Source organism: Triticum urartu, chromosome 1 (genome assembly GCF_003073215.2).
Source record: "Triticum urartu cultivar G1812 chromosome 1, Tu2.1, whole genome shotgun sequence".
NCBI lineage: Eukaryota > Viridiplantae > Streptophyta > Magnoliopsida > Poales > Poaceae > Triticum > Triticum urartu.
The window spans coordinates 54,245,848-54,267,852 of NC_053022.1; the positions used below are offsets into that span (position 1 = coordinate 54,245,848).

The window sequence follows — 22,005 nt, forward strand, 5'->3', positions numbered from 1 at the left end:
CGCAGGCCACGAATGACCCTACAAGCCCATTTAGAACCGCCATCCCTAAAACTGGGCCCACTTACCGCCCGCGCAGCCCCGATGCACCAAACGCTCTCATTTGAGCTTTGCTACACGTACAGGATGTTACAGGAATGAGGGGTTTACAGGGTGTCGTGGTGGTTTTTAATTGGTCATTAGTAAAGGCACAGGCCCACCCCCGTCGAAATCAGGGAGGGTGTGTTTAGAAAGTTTGGAAGGAGCCTGTAGAAACCTGTAAAAGCCTGTACGTCTAGCATCTGGGACCTCCCAGTATATGTAGTGATAGTATTGTCTAAAAAAAATCTGTAGTGATAGTAGCGTTTCGGCATTGTAATTCCTCTGTGATGGACTTGCACAGGTTCTCTTTCGTCCTGACAAAATGCATTCTTCACAAAAACAAAAAATGCCATAATATATGAGCTGCTTCATCTTCCGAAAATTACAGCGTGGCACATACCGGCCTTAGTTTCTTACAACATATACAACTCTGTGCTGAGTAGTACTCGTATCTGAGAGCCAAGCAGATGAACTATCAGAATACCAGATCCCCGGTTCCATCAAGTTACAGGTCACCATCAGTATATTCTCTATCATTTGGGGGTTTCAGGTAAACATCCTTGAAATCCAACTTTGCGTATACACCTGGCAGCAACAAGAATGGCTACATACTGCCTGCTGCTGGGTCATTGTATGGATGGGTCAACACCCAACCGGTCATGTGGAAACCTCGACATCTGCGCGGCTGCCACCGCTTCTTTTGTGTGAACAATAAGACCCGCTCTAGGTCTCCATCCGACATTATTTTTATGCGAGTGTTCTTAACCATCTGAGGACACCGAGAAGGCCCGTGTCTAGAATAGGAGACCTTTGTTCAAGATCTGCAAGAGCAAATCAGCCAAAATTATCACATCATTCCACAATGATCGACCTTCGTTGAGCTAGAAGACGTCTCTAGTCTCTAATCCCTGGCACCCATAATCATACATGCTAGAAACCCTTCTTTTGATAAAAATAACATCTGCTAAGAGACAGTGGGAACTCGGCTTAGTGTTTACCTATGTCTGCTGCAACACGATGAGCACACATGACCCCAGAAAATGCCACAGCAATCACTCCTTGCCCAGGAAAACAGCTGTCGCCCACACAGTAAAGTCCATCTATTGACTGTAAATCAGATAATATAACTTCAGTTCTAGTAATCTTGTGCCACTTAGAACTTTAGGTTAACCAAAAAAGATCTTGAAATCTGTATTAACTATTTAAGTAACTTACAGTGGTATTGAAAGGCATTGCCAGCAAACCCTTGGGTTTACCCCGTGGCATGGGTCCATATGTACCATCATTTCGGGCAAGAAACCTGCGGTGAGTTTTTGGGGATCCTACCTGGCAAAACCAAATATTAAATGAATGTTGTGTTACAAAATATATTGGTACCAGAAAACAAAATAAGGCCACTAAAGTTCACAGCATAGCCTTAAAGGAATGTGCAGTTAGCTCATGAAAGCCCATGATATAACATTCTCCCTGGTTGGTGATGCATGGTGGTCTATTATGCATAATATAGTTTGCTGCACAAGGAACATGAAGAATCTGCTGAATACTCAAAACTTAACTGTGCTTTGGCTCAACGAAAATATTCTAATACCTGAGTATTTGCTAATTGATATGGTTTATATCATTTGAAAGAAGTAAAAAGGACTTGTCGCTTTCTATGTAGGGATGCAAGTGGACTGGGCCACAGCCCATTTTGTTTAATTGATGGTTCACTTATAGTCCTGTATATCACTGGAAGTTTTTTTGGGAAGATATTTCTTTGGTAGTTCATTTTATGCAAAAGAGCAAATCATTTTATGGATTTTCAGCTGGACAAAACAGCCCAAAACTGCATCCCTGTGACCCTGTCGGTGTACGTTTAGACCACTCTTCACTAGAGCTCATTACAGTGATTGAGGTATGGGGCTAACCTATAAATATTACCGCATACTGGGTAGATTGACCGGTGCTGAGAATAGAAAATATGACAAATAGATCAGATGGGATGCTCTAATGATCTTTTCCAATAATCATATTAAGTACTGCATCATCAATAGCTAATCATGTTTGCGCTGCTAACTACTACAGACTTGCTCATGCTCCCTTGTCAGTTTGAGGACTGGTAGCTAGCACTTTCAAGTTCAAACATGAAGTAGTCAAAATGAAATGATTGAAAATATTTATAGAATCCTGAGTCCCCGACATAGAAGGACTGTAAGAAGATACCTCCTTGAGGACTATTGAGTCTTGAAGACCAGGAAACAACTTATTTTCAAGTCTTCGTATGATCTCATTTGCCACAAGCTCCTTTTTCTGCTCATAATCCTTCCTAGGTAGACCCTGCCAGAGATTAAAGCAAAGCAGTATTATAGGCATCAGTCAATACTTATGTTCATGCAAAAAGGCTACGTTCATTATATTTTTTGACATAATTTACATTTCAGCTAGAGCACTGACATACCTCCCAATCTTCTATACCTGCAGTTGTAAATATATGAAGTATGTGATGTCCTTCAGGAGCCAAGGATGGATCAAGAACTGTAGGGATACTTAAAAATATGCTTCCATAAGGCTTTTCCAAGTTCGACCAGTCATCCTGACAGTTACACTCACAATTAAACTCGTTACAGATTAAAATGTCCATATCAAATTCACCACTAATGTGACAGTGACTCTAACCCTCAACGATGAAATGCCCAGTAGCATACAACCTAGTGCGTACCTCCAGTACAAAATGGTGGCAATCAGTACCAGCAGGTAAAACTGAGGCTTTGACACCCAGATGAATGGATAGAAATGATGGCGCTTTAACATAGTTCTTCTGAAAGTTTTTCTCCTCTTCTGGAAGCTCTTCAGCCTTCACAAGTTTTCCTGTAAGTTCATGCATTTGTTAACTCCTGAAGGAGGAAACTGAACACATACTAAGTATGTATCAAAAAACTGTTCACACTGGCAGAATAATAACGGCAAGTTACAGTCGAGAAATATGCTTTTGGATGGTTGCAAAATATGAGAAGCAAAACTACGGCAAAGTTGCAGAAGATGAAGAACATTGTAACAAGTGAAAGTGAAAGAGAAACTTTTCTAGCTTGACCATGAAAGGATATTCGCAGAATTACCAAATGTGTCCCATCTTGTGGCATTTGATATTACTGTTCTAGCGAATAACTCCTTCCCATTTGACAACCTCACTCCAACCTGTAGTAATGAAATGTTCAGCTGAGAAACCAAATCTAAACTTCAGACATTTGAAATCAGTAAGCTGAACTCACAGCTTTCCCATTTTCAAGAATAACATTGGTCACATTCGCCTTGTAACGTATTGCGCTTCCCTTTTCAACAAGGCCATTTGCCAAAGACACCGCAATACCACCAACACCACCAACTGGATAGTTAATTCCTCCAAAGTGCCTATCACACAATACCTGTCATGTTGACTTAGATAATTGGAGGTTGAAATTTTTTTCAAACAAAGGTCTGACAGATTAACATCGAACTTACCATGCTCGCGTTGATCATGGGTGTTTTCAAGGCATTGACTGTGCTCACAATAAAACACTACAAAAACCATAAATTGCTGTAATTCTTCAGATAAGCGAAAGTTGAACAAAAATGTATGCGTGGAAAAAAATTTGAACAAGTGAGTAAACTCACAAATATCTCACACCTCAGCATCTATGAAGGATAGCAACTGCTGATCTTTTATGAACTTGCGAGCAATATCCCCCGCATTCTGTGGCAGATAGTATGCTGCATCATAGAAAAAATGATTTTATTATATCAAACAATCTTATTTCATAGTATCTCATATGAATTTATTTTTCTGTTGCTTTTGAGACTACAATTGTTTCAACTTCAGTTAACTAATTGTTCTAAATGATTTCTCTCTAGAGAAAATAAGAGTAAAACTTATTGAGGAATATAAGGATGCAGTTTTAATACCGAGAGTCAAGCATTCCAAAGGCTTCTTAAAAAATTGCCCGAATAGGTATAGAGGTTCTTCCAAGGACTTTAGTTCCAAAGAATTTAATGAATTGAAGATCTGTTCATACGAGACATAGATGTAAGTTGTGAAGGTTGCATAAGAAATAAGACAATAGCAACAAAAAGAAGTAAACAAAATAAAGACAATACCTTCCAACATATGCCATAGAATTTTAGGATTCCTTCTTTTTCATGCGGGAATTTGCTAACCAGCTCTTCGATGAAGTCATTATACTCCCTATGCACAAGAACAGAGAGAGCACCAGGTAGATGGAAATGAACCGTAGAAGGGTCTGGTATGACTTCCATCTTACACCCAACAGCTTCTAGTGCTTGCGTTATCAAATTTAAGTTTCCCTGGATGACAACACATGTCATACTTCTTACCAAATATACCCAAACACACAGACAAAATACTTCGTACAAAATATCTTCTACAAAAATGCAATGCAAGCTGTAAGCTAACGTGAGCATTTTCATGAGAGGCACACACAAGTACAGCAGTAACCAATTCTACACTCTAGCATGCAACATGCTGTGCACACCCTGAACATCCAGGCATTTGCACTTGGTCATGCTCATTGTCAACAAGCTGCACAGTGGACGCCTGCCCCTGTGATGCTGTCTGTAACGTGGCCTTAAGCCCTCAACCTCAAGACCAGGTTTGTCTCTTTAAGCAAAACAGGCCCAGTGCAAATATACTAATCATGGCATCTTCAGGCACTGGATGCCCGCAAAAAGGTAAGTCGTCAACTAATTTTAACAGCCAAGCAAATCACAATTCCCCCCTCTCAGTTCACACCCAGCCTAGCCTTACCACACCAGAGCACAAATTCGCAGTAACAACGCTTTACCCCTCAAATATTTCTCCTTGTCTGTGATCACCAGGCAGACCACAGGCACAGCACACGGAATCAACAAATTCACGGGCCGGAGCCAGAAACGTAACCGCGCAGCTACCGAGTCGCACTCATAACAAATTTTGTGTTGAAAATGGAGCAAATCAAAAGCCCCGGGCAACAGTTGAGTACAAGTGGGACGCCGGCGCTCTGTCCCGCCTTACCTTGTCGGAGAACCCGAACATGACGGAGGAGCCGACGTCGAAGGTGAACCCGTCGCGGCGGTAGTACCCGGAGCTGCCCCCCGGGATGATGTACTTCTCGAGGACCAGCACCCGCGCCCCTTTCGCGGCCAGCTGCGTGGCCGCCACCAGGCCCCCGATCCCGGACCCGACCACTATCGCGTCGTGTCGCTCCCCGTCGCCTCCCTCTCCTCCGGGGGACTTCTCCGCGGCCACCGCCGCCTGCCTCTCCGACACCACCGCCACTCTCCCCCTGCCGCCGCCTCCGCGGGCCTCGCCGCCGAGAGGGCGGGGGTGGGAGGGGTGGTGCGCGAAGGGCGCGGGGAGGCGCGGGGAGTGGTGGAGGCACCGCGCCGCGAGGGGCGAGAGGAGGAGCGGCATGGCGGCGGGGCGTGGGGGCGGAGGGGAAACCGGCTGGGCCGTCGTTTTGTGTGGCGCCGGGTCGGGTATTTGTTTTGCGGGTTGGAGGGGAGTGGAGGAATCTGGCGGGGAGGGAGAAGGGTGGATGCCGCGGCGGGAAGGGGACGAAGAAAGCGAGGAGGGAGGGAGTGGAGGGAAGAGGATGAGGAGGCGCGGACGGCCGCCAACGGTGGGCCAGGGTGGTGACGCGCACCTTCCTCAAGGAAAGTGGTGGTCAACCCTCTCACCCGCGATCATAACCACCGGTCGACCGGCCAGACTCTAGGCCGGTCGCGCCGCGGGCCGTTGGATCAGAAACATCCCAACCGTTTGATCCTCGTCCCTCGTGTGAATGCGGAACAAGCACTCCCTCGCCCCTCGTCGTGCCACCTCGCTGCCCCGGCGCGCACAATTTGACCTCGTCATCGCGCGCCACGCGGGGTCCATCTCTGGCGAGCGACGGCTCGCACGTCGTCGACATCGCAGCACCTGGCGCCATCGCGGCAACATCCCCTAGTTAGGCGCTCGAAGCTCCGTTGCCATCACGGCACCTGAGGCCATTGTAGCAAACATTGTTGACGTCGAAGCAGTCGTTGTAAAGCCCGCAGACCCCTTCCCCTCCCAGTCCCGGTTGCATCATGGCCGCTCGCCGCCGTGGCATCGTAACCTGCCGTCACACGATTCCAACATATCGAGATGTCGGTTTTAGCAAATTCTAGCATGCAGCACCGGCCACAGCAGGCCAAAAACACGGTTCCAGCACGCTAAGATGTCAGTTCCTACGAAGTAGATACACGATTTCAGCACACGGCGGCATCGGCTGGAGCAAAAAGGCGAGACACAAGTTCCAACATGTCGCGTAGGCGGTGAAAACGCGAGTTCCAGCATTTTTTGTTGCCACAGACAATAGTGTGCTCCATGGTAGTCACAACGAACAATACTAGCAGGCAGAGGCGCGGCGCCGCCGCACTCGAGCTTAAGCCCGTCATTAGCAATTATTGCTCATATTTGTTATTGATAAGCTTTTTGGTAAGTGAAGCAAGAACAATATAGTACGTTGATAATATGAATCATTTAGTCGATTACATGACCTTGATGGCATACATGATAAATAAAAAAGTACAATGAAGTGCTGATTTAAGAGAGTGATATTATGTAGGTAGATGGCGTACAACTGTACATATGTAGATAAAGAAAATTTTGGTGAAATATATCATGGATTTTAAGCACTTTGGATTTTTGTTCTTGTTCTTAATGTTTTTGTTGTTTTCTCTTTTCTTCATAAGAGGAGATTACAGTTACTAAATTGTATGATTTGTGGGTTTATAGACTTGAAGTGTGCATTTTAATCAAGTTTATGAAGCTATCGGCCATTCTGCTTTTTCTAAATCAATAAATCAAAGAGATGATTAAAAAAAGTTGCCCTTGTTTTCAATACTTTTCGCCACCCTTAACCCTTGTGTCTCCTCCCTACTCTTTGCACACATATGGCAAACAACTCGAAAATTTTCATTTTCTCTAGTAAATTGTACCAGCGAGGCAAATTGTTGAACAATCATGATATATTTACGATGTTGCGCACAAGAGAACCCACGATCGAAGTATCTGTTGGCCTATCGGTACAGTTTCTAAGCTCCCAGGAAATACTGGCTTGTGGTGCGTCGAGAGTGTTTGGGCAGGGATGGTGGGCCTATTTGTGAGTCGGTATTTAGCTGTGTTTGGGCTTACTGTGCCGCCTCCAGAGAAACCATCGCGGCGGCGGTGTTCAACCCTAGCTGCCTCCATCACCTCCTCTTGTGTTGGTCATCCTCTCCTCCCACCATCCACGACGCCACCCCACTGCGGTGCCCTCCCCTCCGACCTGGCCATCTTGGTGGTGTCTACCACGACGGGGGTGAAGGGGCGCGGTCGTCGGAGAAAGCGGCACTCGACGGTGGCGCTATACTCTTTGGTCGCCTTCGTCTTCTACGTCCTATCCTTGATGCCGTACACTGTGGAGCGCTTGCCACTGCTACCCGGCAGCTTGCTACCCACCGACCACTTAGACCGAGGAGGAGTAGAGAACGGTAGAGTCCTGCGGCAAGCACATAAAGGACCGCTCAGGAGCCCAATAGAGGGGACATCTATTCCTTTTGCGCTCTCTCTGATCTACCCCAATTCTCTTAATTTCTCTCATACTTCATTTTTTGGGTTCAGTTCCTTCTTATTTTTAAATACTGTTAAAATAGGAGACGTGCAATGGCTGATTCATTCCATGGTTGATGAGGATCGATAGATCATAGTATAAGTTGTTGTTCCAAGAGGATGGAGGAAGAAAAACAAATATTTCTAACGGCTCTTGATATGGTACAGATATATCTAATGTGACAAATCGCTAGAGGAATGTGGATAAACGAAGGTGCTTATTTCGTACGATACTTTAATTCTTCCAGTGACTTCATTGCTAGAAAAATGCCACAACAAGTTTTGTTGAAGTACTAGGCAGTCCATGTTCTATACTAAATTTCCTCTATTTTTGCAAATTAATTAGCTTCTCCCTGCCATTCGAGCTTGAAGGATCGTGAATGTCGCCTAGAGAGAGGGTGAATAGGCGCTTTAAAATAATTATGGTTTAGGCTTGAATAAATATGGAATAAACCTAGCGATTAATTTGTCAAATATAGAACCTACAACAACTAGGCTCACCTATGTGCACCAACAACTTATACTAAGTAAGATAAACAACTATGTAATAGCAAGATATATGACAAAAAACAATATGACTATCACAAAGTAAAAAGCATAAGTAAAGGGCTCGGATAAGAGATAACCGAGGCACGCGGAGACAATGATGTATCCCGAAGTTCACACTCTTACGGATGTCAATCTCCGTTTGGAACGGTGTGGAGGCACAATGCTCCCCAAGAAGCCACTAGGGCCACCGTAATCTCATCACGCCCTCGCACAATGCAAGATGCCGTGATTCCACTAAGGGACCCTTGAGGGCGGTCACCGAACCCGTACAAATGGCAACCCTTGGGGGCGGTCACCGAACCCGTACACTTTGGCAACCCTTGGGGGTGGTCACCGGTACCCGTCAAATTGCTCGGGGCGATCTCCACAACCTAATTGGAGACCCCGACGCTTGCCCGGAGCTTTACACCACAATGATTAAGCTCCGAACACCACCAACCATCTAGGGTGCCCAAGCACCCAAGAGGAACAAGCTCAAGGGTACCAAGCACCCAAGAGTAATAAGCTTCTCAACTTGTAACTTCCACGTATCACGTGGAGAACTCAAACCGATGCACCAAATGCAATGGCAAGGGCACACGAAGTGCCCAAGTCCTTTTCTCTCAAATCCCACTGAAGCAACTAATGCTAGGGAGGAAAATGGGAGGAAGAACAAGAAGGAGAACACCAAGAACTTCAAGATCTAGATCCAAGGGGTTCCCCTCACCTAGAGGAGAAAGTGATTGGTGGAAACGTGGATCTAGATCTCCTCTCTCTTTTCCCTCAAAAACTAGCAAGAATCCATGGAGGGATTGAGAGTTAGCAAGCTCGAAGAAGGTCAACAATGGGGGAAGAATACGAGCTCAAAGGATAAGGTTCATTGGGGAAGAAGACACCTTTTTATAGGTGAGAAAAAATCCAACCGTTATGCTCACGGCCCGCACAGAGCGGTACTACCGCTCCAAGGAGCGGTACTACCGCTAGGGCGGTAGTACCCCTTTGAAAAACAACAGCAAGGAGGCAAAAGGCCAGAAGAACCGCCGGAGCGGTACTACCGCTCGTCCTCACGGTACTACCGTTAGGGATCGCGGTACTGCCGCAAAGTGTAGCGGTACTACTGCTAGCGAGCGGTACTAAAAAAATACATCCGGGCCTACCACCGCAGGACTTGGGACGAGTTTTTGGTCCGGAGCGGTACTAACGCTGTAGAAGCCGCGGCAGTACCGCTCTGGAGCGGTAGTAAAAAATTACATTCGCTCCAATTCGCGGTAGTACCACTGCAGCCTTTTCAGAACACCAAAACTGCCACAACTTTTGCAAACTGACTCCGAATTCGATGAAACCAAGTTTGTTGGAAAGCTAGCGACAAGGGCTAACGCAATATTAAAAGAAATATCAATAAGAAGCAAAATAGAAAGGCCCATAAGAAAATGGTGAGAACCCTTCCTCGGATAAGACCGGTAAAACCTCCAACACCGAAAACATCATAGAAGACGCATGTGAACTCCGTTTTCGATGAACCAAGCTTGTCATCAAGAAGACCATAAGCTCTAAGACTCACAAAGAAAACCAAACAAGAACCAAAAAACATGATGCAAGGATACAATGGTTTGAGCTCTCTACTAACGATACGATCAAGCCACCAACTTGAGAGCCCCCCTTGATAGTACGACAAACGATCCTATAACCCGGTCTCCCAACTACCACCATGAGACCGGTAAAATAGAAAGCCTATCAAGGGAAAACCTTTGCCTTGCACATGGTCCACTTGAGCTAGATGATGATGATCTTGACTCCCTCAAGTTGGACCACCTTTCTTGATTGCGTTGACTCGATGAAGACTAGATGATTGCTCCTCCATACTCCACTATGGGTGAGCCACTCTTCGGCACATCTTCACAAGTCCATTGAAACCACAATGGATGGCAAGCTTTAAGAACTTGATCTCTTCGTTGGTGCTCCACCTAAACTTGCACACGGCAATCTTGATGACGATCACCACTTGATGTCATCCTTTCCATGGGTTGTATGATATCTTCCTCTTGATGCAAGCCCATGGACACGTACCTAACCCCACATAGAACTCTCACATAGACCATGGGTTAGTACACAAAGTGCAATGGACAATGCTTACCATACCATGGGATCACTTGATCCCTCTCGGTACATCTTTTACGCTTTGTGAGTTGATCAACTTGATTCACTCTTGACATAGTCTTGATCAACCTTGAATATTTCCAACTCTCTTCGTTTGGATGATGTCATGAAGGTAAACATGAATGATCACACAATCTTCTTCTTCAAGACATGCTTGCAATAAGCTCAACACTCACATGACCAATCTTTGGATAATTCCTTAATAGCACCTTGGTCAACACATAAACTCCTTGAAACCAATACATGGACTTCAAGAAATGCCTATGGACAAATCCTTCAAATATAACTCAATGCAACCATTAGTCCATAGAGAATGTCATCAATTACCAAAACCACACATGGGGGCACCGCATGTCCTTTCAATCTCCCCCGTTTTGGTAATTGATGACAATCACTTTCAAGAGAGTTTATATAAAAAATTATGCATCACCATGCTATGCAACAACCAATAATGCATGCGTAGGAGGAATTATGCATCACCATGCTATGCAACAACCAATAATGCATGCGTAGGAGATGCGTATGCTTAGGAACAAACCAAAGCTAGAAGAGACAACTCTCTAAACTTCTCCACAAAACTCTCTGAAACTTCTCCCCCATTGGCATCGATTGCCAAAATGGGCGAGAAGCTTAGAAGGCCAATATAAATTGTGTATTTCTCAACAAGTGAGTGAAATGCAACACACATAACCAAAGGTAAATACTTGGAGGAACACAAACTATATTGAGGCACAAAGATAGCAAAATAATGATATGCCACAAAGACATAAAAAAGAGAGAAACAAGCAATCAGGCAATCAAAATATACCAACTGAAGCAAGCAATCAACAAATATCAATTGAGCCAACTAGAACAATGATCCTACGTGCCATATGAAAGAAATAAATTATGATATGAGCAAAGGAGTGTTCTAGAGAAACTAGAGAAGCTCCCCATGACTTGTGCACAATTTAGTTTTGTAATTGGATACAATGAGCACAAAATAGGATCGTCACTCCCCCAAGATCAATAGAACCTCATGACAAGTGCAAGAGAGTAACAGAGTGTTCTAAAGACACTAGTGAAGCTCTCCATGATTTGTGCACTCCTTACAACATTTGCATTAGGATACCAAGTGCACAAAATAAGATCATCACTCCCCGAAAATCAATAGAAACTCACAACAAGTGCAAGTGAGCATGTAAGAAACAAAGCCTAGCACTTGCAACAAACACATGATTGAGCAACATATAAAAGAGGCAACTTAAGAGTAGGCTCAACCAAAATGATGTGTGTGAGTCATGGCAAAGCACTTGAGAAGACTAATGTACGGATGAGCATTAAGCATCAACATAGTCTTGGAAGAATGAGGCGCATGGTGCAAGGCCTATCATTCCCCCACACAACTAGCAAATGGGTTCACAAGCTTACTAATAAGCATATAGAGAACCTATGCTTGTGACAACCCGTGGTGAAGACAGAACAAGAAAGCCTCATCAAGACGAGGGATACCAATTAAGATGGCAAAAGCCTCGTAAAGATAAGCATGAGGAAAATAATCTTCACCACACAAGAGTGCATCAAGATGCAACGAGATACGACACGCACTCAAGGCAAAAGCTTTCACGGAGCCACCAAAGAAATAACAAAAGAGAGACAAGGTGGACGTGAAAGAAAGGATATCATCTGGAGATGTAATTTCTCTCAAGTGTATAAGGTTCTAGGTACATGAAATCATGATGATATATATCTACAAAGAAGAATGTACACCCGAAATAGTTACAACATGAAGGAACAAGATATCCAAAAGGAAGTCATACATATACCAATAAGATATTTGCTTGAGAGCATAGCACAAGGCTAGATATGGTCTTATTGCATATAGATGAATTCCAACCACACAAACATCAAAGACATCACAACTAGCAACAAGACATCATTGTTGGGATGCTTTGAGAAAGGAAACAAGTATCACAAGAGAGAATGGATAACATGCCATGATACAACCTACGAAAGGTTGATGCAAGAAATGTGTGCATGAAGTAGATGATGATACTTGTTACCAAGATACCATTGGATGGATGTAGTAGATACCAATTAAAGGTAGATAGTAGTTCATTAATCATCCTAGCTTGACTCCAATAAGCACATGGTGACACCACCTTCCTTGTGAGTGAGCCGAGCATCCAATGCATCTCCACTTGTTCCTAGAACAACAACACAAACAAAATGGTACCCAAACTCATTGGGACCAAAGAGTTAGAGAACCAGCAACACATAGGACAAACTCCATATAAATATGTGCATATAGATATGAAAATGAATTGCATGCACATCTCATCCAATTTGAGACTTAGTGGAGTTCCCCCTATATATTGGGTCAAAGAAAGAAAGCATGCCAAAGAAACTACAAGAAGTAAATATGCATGCTCAAGACTTTCAAGAACCGAGAACAAAAGATAAAGAAATACCAAGCGAAGAAAAGATACCAAATGAATAAATCATCACTTGGAGGATATCCAAAAAGATACATCAAGGAATGAGATATCCATTGATACACTCAAAAAGAAAGATGTCAAACTCCCAAAAGAGAGGATGGTTCCAAAAAAACCAAGTGCTCTACAAAGTTTCATGATGGCACAAAGTACCAAAAAGAAACGGTTTGCATTCCACCAACACACACTTGATAAGGATCACAAGGTGAGCGTTCTAAGAAGAATAGGATAGCTCCCCCAAGCATTGTGCATTATAGAGAATTTGCATTTCAATACAAAAAGCACAAGATGGGATCACCACTTTCACTATATCTATACAAACACTAGACAAGCTCAAGTAAATAACAAGATCCACAAGTGGTATGGAATACAATGGGAGTTGACACAATCCTAGGCAAGAGATAAAGCAAATAAAAGCAAAGGCCAATGTAAAGATGATCAATAATTTCTACCACACATAAGTGAGTACCAATTGTCAAAAGACAAGAAGTATTTGGAAATAATTCCTGGTGGTAGATAGCAAGGATATCCGACATCATCTTCACACCAAACAAAAAGCAAATTGCAACTTGTAGAGCTAACATGCCACCTAGGAACAAGATAATTTACAATATCAATTCTAGGTGATAATATCTCAAATGTACACATTTTCTAGGCTAGTAATATACACATAGCATATTACTCCCCCATAATGTGATACCAATTAAAGATAAACAAGAGGCAAAAAAACGATCCAACAAGAGATGATTAATGGACAATTTAGAATTTGAATTTCTCATGAGAAGACATACCACATAGCGACTAGATAATCTTGAAATATCAATACTAGATGGTATTACTCATGTACACACATATATAGGATTGTGAGGTGCACAAAGCACATCACTCCCCCATAATGGGATATTCCATTAATCTCTCACAAGAGCCAACTAAGAAATGAAGAAGATGCAAAAGGCTCAATGCATGACACACACGTACATGATGTGCAAACCAACACACACATACTTGATTGCTCAAGATAATCAAGTTGGAAGCACAACATATACAAACACATGCAAGGAGCAAAACCAAACATGCAAAGGGGTAAGTAACTATCAATGTAAACACTTTAAGCACGAGTTACCGCATGGATGAACATTGGATAAAAGATAGAAACTTGATAATCCGAATGACTTGGCTTGAGACAATTAGAATGATGAAGTCCCCTTAATTCTTCATAAAGCAGCCAAGTCTCCAATGCCCTCCAACAACACCTATTGATCAAGTTTGAGCTTGTTGGTCCCCAACCAAGTTGGGTCCTAAGAGGTTAGTCACAATAGGCTTGGCTACCCAAATGGTTCTCTTCTTGACACCACTTTGAGTACCAACAACTTTGGCAAACACATTGCCAACCTTATCCTTCCCAAGAGAATAGATATCATCAATAATAATTGGGTTGGATAAGTTACCACTAGTGCATGAAGAGGCGAGGTGACCTTTCTCACGACATAAGTAGCAACATCTACTCTTCACTTTCTTCTCACTTGATTTCTCAACTTGAGAAGCATTAGCTTGAGGATTCTTGGGAAGAGGACTTTCTTCAACTTGTGGTTGAGCATGAGATCGAACTTGTGGCCGCTTCCCTTGTTGCTTGTCACTAATGGCCTTCTTCTTCAATGGGCAAGATCTAACATGATGCCCTTCTACTTTTCACTTGAAGCAAACAATCTTGGCCGAATTCTTGACTTGTTCTTGGCCCTTCTTTTTGTTCATCTTGGACTTCTTCTTCTTCTTCTTGGAGTTGAATCCAAGTCCACCTTTGTCATTGGGGGATTTTTGCACACTCAAGATATTGTTGAGTGTGAATTTCCCTTCATGACTCTTTTCCTAGTCTTTCTTCAAAGAAGTGACTTGGGCCTTGAGCTCTTTGATTTCCTCTACATGGTTAGTCTCAACACAAGTACTAGAGGAAGTATAAGCTTCATTGTTAGAGCAACAAGGAAAGGAAAGCAATTCATCACAAGATGTACCAACATTGTGAGTAGATGAATTACAAGGACTAGCACATGGCAACATAGCATTTTGACTAGAAGTAGTGCTAGTATCCACATGAGGCTCACTAGATATTACCTTAGCAATCATGGCCTCATGAGCTATCTTTAGCACATTATGGGATACTAGAAGATCATCATGAGAGCTTGAGAGCTTTTCATGACTTTCTTCCAATTTCCCATAATTGCTAGATAGCAACTCAAGTTGAGCCCGTAGCTCAACATTCTCCTTCAAAATGGATGCTTCACAAGTAATAGAGTTAGTAGCACAAGCATCATCATTAACACCAAGAGGAGAGGACAACTTGGAAAGCTCTTTTAAATAAGAAGCTTCAAGTTGAGCATGAGACTCGGTGAGTTTGATGAGCTCACCCTTAATGACCCTTGAGCCATTTCCGAGGTGCTCAAAATCCTCAAGGAGTCTAGCATGAGAAACTTCAAGCTTAGCATTTTTAGTTTCAAAATCATTGGCCACCACAAGAGCTCTATCACAAGATTCCCTCACTCTAGATAATTCTAGAGCAAAAGTCTCCTCAAGAGATTCCTTGGTGGTTTGTTCAAGTTCAAGAGCTTGAGAGAGGTCCGCAATCTCATTAGCGTAATCACGCTCATGACCTTCCATTTTATCAATGGTGACCTCATGCTTCTCAAGACGAGATTCCAACTCATCAATATATTTCTTGCCCTCAGTAGCAATAGACATGATTTCCATGAAGTTGGAACGAGCAATTTTATTCTTAAGAAGAGCTTTAAAAATCATTTCCCCCTTAATTTTTAAGGAGGCAACATCATCATTCTCTTCATCATAATCAACATCATCATCACTCTTGCCATCATCAATATCATCACAAGATATATTGGGATTCAAAGTGGGAGATACCTTTGAAGCCTTGGCCATAAGGCAAAATGCAATAGATGATGATTTAGGATCCCTTGAAGCACCATCCAAGACCACATCTTGTTCCATGGAGTGTTGGGTTTCCTCTACATTGTTAGCACAACAACTCGAGGAAATACATGCATTTTCATCATGGCAACAAGATGTAGCAAGCATATCATCATGAGATTTAGTCAAGCAATTTCTACATGATATGCAAGGACTATCAGCACAAGCATGTGAAACATTTGGAGTGCTCGAAGTGCTAAAGTCCAAAGATGAAGCATTTCAATAAGAAAGTGATGAAGGATTATCAACAATGAGCCCACTATCATCACTGCAATGAACACCACTACTCACCATGTCATTACCTTGTGGCAAACCACACGTATGTGAAGTAGAAGAAGTTGAGAACACAACACGGCCGGAGGTGGAGGGAGAACAATCATCCCCACAAAACTTGGACACGCCATATTTATCTTGAAGCTTTGTCCACAACTCATGAGCATCCCGGAACAGCATGAGTTGAAATATAACTACATTGCTCAAAGCATTGAAAAGCACATTAGAAGCTTGAGCATTGAGATAAGAGTTTTTCTCATCCTCTAAAGATAATCTTAGGGGATCCTTTGGAGGAGAAAAACACACATCTACAATTCGCTCTAAATTTGGGTCCATGACCCTAAAGAGATTAAGCATGCGAATTACCCAAACATCAAAATTTATGCCACCAAAACTAAGAGTGTCAGAGAATCCTAATCCCCTAGTCGACATCTTTACTCTCTAGGTGGTTAAGCCTAACAAAGAGAGACGATGCTCTGATACCAATTGAAGGATCGTGGATGTCACCTAGAGGGGGAGTGAATAGGCGCTTTAAAATAATTACGGTTTAGGCTTGAACAAATGTGGAATAAACCTAGCGGTTAATTTGTCAAACACAGAACCAACAAGAACTAGGCTCACCTATGTGCACCAACAACTTATACTAAGCAAGATAAACAACTATGTGATAGCAAGATATATGACAAGAAACAATATGGCTATCACAAAGTAAAGAGCATAAGTAAAGGGCTCGGGTAAGAGATAACCGAGGCACGCGGAGACGACGATGTATCCCGAAGTTCACACCCTTGCGGATGCTAATCTCGGTTTGGAGCGGTGTGGAGGCACAATGCTCCCCAAGAAGCCACTAGGGCCACCGTAATCTCCTCACGCCCTCGCACAATTCAAGATGACGTGATTCCACTAAGGGACCCTTGAGGGCGGTCACCGAACCCGTACAAATGGCAACCCTTGGGGGCAGTCACCGAACCCGTACACTTTGGCAACCCTTGGGGGCGTTCACCGGTACCCGTCAAATTGCTCGGGGCGATCTCCACAACCTAATTGGAGACCCCGACGCTTGCCCGGAGCTTTACACCACAATGATTGAGCTCCGAACACCACCAACCATCTAGGGCGCCCAAGCACCCAAGAGGAACAAGCTTAAGGGTACCAAGCACCCAACAGTAACAAGCTTCTCAACTTGTAACTTCCATGTATCACGTGGAGAACTCAAACCGATGCACCAAATGCAATGGCAAGGGCACACGGAGTGCCCAAGTCCTTCTCTCTCAAATCCCACTGAAGCAACTAATGCTAGGGAGGAAAATGAGAGGAAGAACAAGAAGGAGAACACCAAGAACTCCAAGATCTAGATCCAAGGGGTTCCCCTCACCTAGAGGAGAAAGTGATTGGTGGAAACATGGATCTAGATCTCCTCTCTCTTTTCCCTCAAAAACTAGCAAGAATCCATGGAGGGATTGAGAGTTAGCAAGCTCGAAGAAGGTCAACAATGGGGGAAGAAAACGAGCTCAAAGGATAAGGTTCATTGGGGAAGAAGACACCCTTTTATAGGTGGGGAAAATCCAACCATTATGCTCACAGCCCGCACAAAGCGGTACTACCGCTCCAAGGAGCGGTACTACCGCTAGGGCAGTAGTACCCCTTTCAAAAACAACAGCAAGGAGGCAAAAGGCCAGAAGAACCGCCGGAGCGGTGATGTCTACTACACAACCTTCTTCTTGTAGACGTTGTTGGGCCTCGAAGTGCAGAGGTTTGTAGGACAGTAGAAAATTTCCCTCAAGTGGATGACATAAGGTTTATCAATCCGTAGGAGGCGTAGGATGAAGATGGTCTCTCTCAAGCAACCCTGCAACCAAATAACAAAGAGTCTCTTGTGTCCCCAACACACCCAATACAATGGTAAATTGTATAGGTGCACTAGTTCGACGAAGACATGATGATACAAGTGGTATATGGATAGTAGATAATAGTTTTTGTAATCTGAAATTATAAAAAATAGCAAGGTAACGAATGATAAAAGTGAGCGTAAACGGTATTGCAATGATAGGAAATAAGGACTAGGGTTCATACTTTCGCTAGTGTAAATTCCCTCAACAATACTAACATAATTGGATCACATAACTATCCCTCAACATGCAACAAAGAGTCACTCCAAAGTCACTAATAGCGGAGAACAAACAAAGATATTATGGTAGGGTACAAAACCACCTCAAAGTTATTCTTTCCAATCAATCTGTTGGGCTATTCCTATAAGTGTCACAAACGGCCCTAGAGTTCGTACTAGAATAACACCTTAAGACACAAATCAACCAAAACCCTAATGTCACCTAAATACTCCATTGTCACCTCAAGTATCCGTGGGCATGATTATACGATATGCATCACACAATCTCAATTCATCTATTCAACCAACACATAGAACCTCAAAGAGTGCCCCAAAGTTTCTACCGGAGAATAACGACGAAAACGTGTGCCAACCCCTATGCATAGGTTCATGGGCGGAACCCGCAAGTTGGTCACCAAAACATACATCAAGTGGCACGTGGTATCCCATTGTCACCACAGATATCCATGGCAAGACATACATCAAATGTTCTCAAATCTTTAAAGACTCAACCCGATAAGATTACTTCAAAGGGGAAACTCAATTCATTACAAGAGAGAAGAGGGGGAGGAGAAACATAAGATCCAACTATAATAGCAAAGCTCGCGATACATCAAGATCGTGCCAAATCAAGAACACGAGAGAGAGAGAGAGATCAAACACATAGCTACTGGTACATACCCTCAGCCCCGAGGGAGAACTACCCCCTCCTCATCATGGAGAGCACCAGGATGATGAAGATGGCCACCGGAGAGGGATTGCCCCCTCCAGCAGGGTGCTGGAACGGGTCTAGATTGGTTTTCGGTGGCGGCGGAACTCCCGATCTATTGTGCTCTCGGATGTTTTTAGGGTATATGGAGATATATAGGTGGAAGAAGTACGTCAGGGGGGCCACGAGGGGCTCACCAGGGTGGAGGGCGCGCCCAGGGGGGTGGGCGCGCCCCCCTGCCTCGTGACCTCCTCGTAGATCCCCCGACGTGCATTCCAAGTCTTCTGGGCTTCTTTCCTTCCAAAAATGAGTTCCGTGAAGTTTCAGGTCAATTGGACTCCGTCTGGTTTTCCTTTTCTTCGAAACCCTAAAACAGGGTAAAAACAGAAACTGGCACTGGGCTCTGGGTTAATAGGTTAGTCCCAAAAATGATATAAAAGTATATAATAAAGCCCATAAACATTCAAAACAGTAGATAATATAGCATGGAGCAATCAAAAATTATAGATACGTTGGAGACGTATCAAGCGGTACTACCGCTCATCCTCACAGTACTACCGCTAGGGATCGCGGTACTACCGCAAAGGGTAGGGTACTACTGCTAGCGAGCGGTACTAAAAAAATACATCCGGGCCTACCACCGTAGGACTTGGGACGATTTTTTGGTCCGGAGCGGTACTACCGCTGTAGGAGTGATGTCTACTACACAACCTTCTTCTTGTAGACGTTGTTGGGCCTCCAAGTGCAGAGGTTTGTAGGACAGTAGCAAATTTCCCTCAAGTGGATGACCTAAGGTTTATCAATCCGTAGGATGCGTAGGATGAAGATGGTCTCTCTCAAGCAACCCCGCAACCAAATAACAAAGAGTCTCTTGTGTCCCCAACACACCCAATACAATGGTAAATTGTATAGGTGCACTAGTTCGACGAAGAGATGGTGATACAAGTGCAATATGGATAGTAGATAAAGGTATTTGTAATCTGAAATTATAAAAACAGCAAGGTAACAAGTGATAAAAGTGAGCGTAAACGGTATTGCAATGCTAGGAAACAAGGCCTAGGGTTCATACTTTCGCTAGTGTAAGTCCCTCAACAATACTAACATAATTGGATCATAAAACTATCCCTCAACATGCAACAAAGAGTCACTCCAAAGTCACTAATAGCGGAGAACAAATGAAGAGATTATGGTAGGGTACGAAACCACCTCAAAGTTATTCTTTCCAATCAATCCGTTGGGCTATTCCTATAAGTGTCACAAACAGCCCTAGAGTTCGTACTAGAATAACACCTTAAGATACAAATCAACCAAAACCCTACTGTCACCTAGATAGTCCAATGTCACCTCAAGTATCCGTGGGCATGATTATACGATATGCATCACACAATCTCAGATTCATCTATTCAACCAACACATAGAACCTCAAAGAGTGCCCCAAAGATCTACCGGAGAATCACGACGAAAACGTGTGCCAACCCCTATGCATAGGTTCATGAACCCGCAAGATGGTCACCTTAACATACATCAAGTGGCACGCAGTATCCCATTGTCACCACAGATATCCACGGCAAGACATACATCAAGTGTTCTCAAATCTTTAAAGACTCAATCCGATAAGATAATTTCAAAGGGGAAACTCAATTCATTACAAGAGAGTAGAGGGGGAGAAGAAACATAAGATCCAACTATAATAGCAAAGCTCGCGATACATCAAGATCGTGCCAAATCAAGAACACGAGATAGAGAGAGAGATCAAACACATAGCTACTGGTACATACCCTCAGCCCCGAGGGAGAACTACTCCCTCCTCGTCATGGAGAGCACCGGGATGATGAAGATGGCCACCGGTGAGGGTTCCCCCCTCCGACAGGGTGCCGGAACAGGGTCCCGATTGACTTTTGGTGGCTACGGAGGCTTTTGGCAGCGAAACTCCCGATCTATTATTCGTTCTGAAAGTTTTAGGTCACGTAAGTATATATGGGTGCAGGAGGTACGTTAGGGGAGCCACGGGGGCCCCACAAGACAGGGGGCGCACCCTAGGGGGGTGGGCGCGCCCCCCACCCTCGTGGGCAGCTCCCGTATCTTCTGACGTGGGGTCCAAGTCCATCAGGTGTGTTTCCTTCCAAAAATAACTTCTCCAGTTGATTTCGTTTCGTTTCGACTCCGTCTGATATTCCTTCTCTTCGAAACACTGAAATAGGCATAAAACAGCAAATCTGGGCTGGGCCTCCGGTTAATAGGTTAGTCCCAAAAATAATATAAAAATGGATAATAAAGCCCAATATTGCCCAAAACAGTAGATAATATAGCATGGAGCAATCAAAAATTATAGATACGTTGGAGACGTATCAAGGAGCCTCGGTAGTACCGCTCTGGAGTAGTAGTAAAAAATTACATCCGCTCCAATTCGTGGTAGTACCGCTGCAGCCTTTTCAGAACACCAAAACTGCCACAACTTTTGCAAACGGACTCCGAATTCAATGAAACCAATTTTGTTGGAAAGCTAGCGACAAGGGCTAACAAAATCTTGAAAGAAATATCAATAAGAAGCAAATTAGAAAAGGCCCATAAGAAAATGGTGAGAACCCTTCCTCGGATAAGACCGGTAAAACATCTAACACCGAAAACATCATAGAAGACGCATGCGAACTCCGTTTTCGATGAACTCAAGCTTGTCATCAAGATGACCATAAGCTCTAAGACTCACAAAGAGAAATAAACAAGAACCAAGAAACATGATGCAAGGATGCAATGGTTTGAGCTCTCTACTAACGATACGATCAAGCCACCAACTTGAGAGCCCCCCTTGATAGTACGACAAACGATCCTATAACCCGGTCTCCCAACTACCACCACGAGACTGGTAAAATAGAAATCCTATCAAGGGAAAACCTTTGCCTTGCACATGGTCCACTTGAGCTAGATGATGAGGATCTTGACTCCCTCAAGTTGGACCACCTTTCTTGATTGCGTTGGCTCGATGAAGACTAGATGATTGCTCCCCCATACTCCACTATGGGTGAGCCACTCTTCGGCACATCTTCACAAGTCCATTGAAACCACAATGGATGGCAAGCTT

The 22,005-nt window shown here is 43.7% G+C and overlaps 1 protein-coding gene across 1 annotated transcript; it reads right to left on the minus strand.

The window, feature by feature from the left end:
- Window positions 1-425: 425 nt before the first annotated feature.
- LOC125546725 (prolycopene isomerase, chloroplastic) lies at window positions 426-5,654 on the minus strand. The gene is made up of 13 exons (XM_048710880.1): window positions 5,102-5,654; window positions 4,189-4,395; window positions 3,997-4,096; window positions 3,722-3,804; window positions 3,556-3,612; window positions 3,327-3,479; window positions 3,174-3,252; window positions 2,777-2,925; window positions 2,516-2,650; window positions 2,281-2,394; window positions 1,294-1,404; window positions 1,077-1,185; window positions 426-899 (listed from the first exon to the last, which is right to left on the minus strand). The coding sequence occupies exons 1-13, from the start codon at window positions 5,498-5,500 to the stop codon at window positions 826-828; spliced, it is 1,770 nt and encodes a 589-aa protein (XP_048566837.1). The 5' UTR covers window positions 5,501-5,654; the 3' UTR covers window positions 426-825.
- Window positions 5,655-22,005: the final 16,351 nt, after the last annotated feature.

Excerpts from the sequence above, each read along its gene's own strand:
- LOC125546725 (XM_048710880.1), bottom strand. The coding sequence starts at position 5,500 with ATGCCGCTCCTCCTCTCGCCCCTCGCGGCGCGGTGCCTCCACCACTCC. Across the intron at positions 2,926-3,173 it reads CACAAGATGGGACACATTTG|GAAAACTTGTGAAGGCTGAA; the intron begins GTAATTCTGCGA and ends ATGAACTTACAG. Across the intron at positions 1,186-1,293 it reads CAATGCCTTTCAATACCACT|TCAATAGATGGACTTTACTG; the intron begins GTAAGTTACTTA and ends TCTGATTTACAG.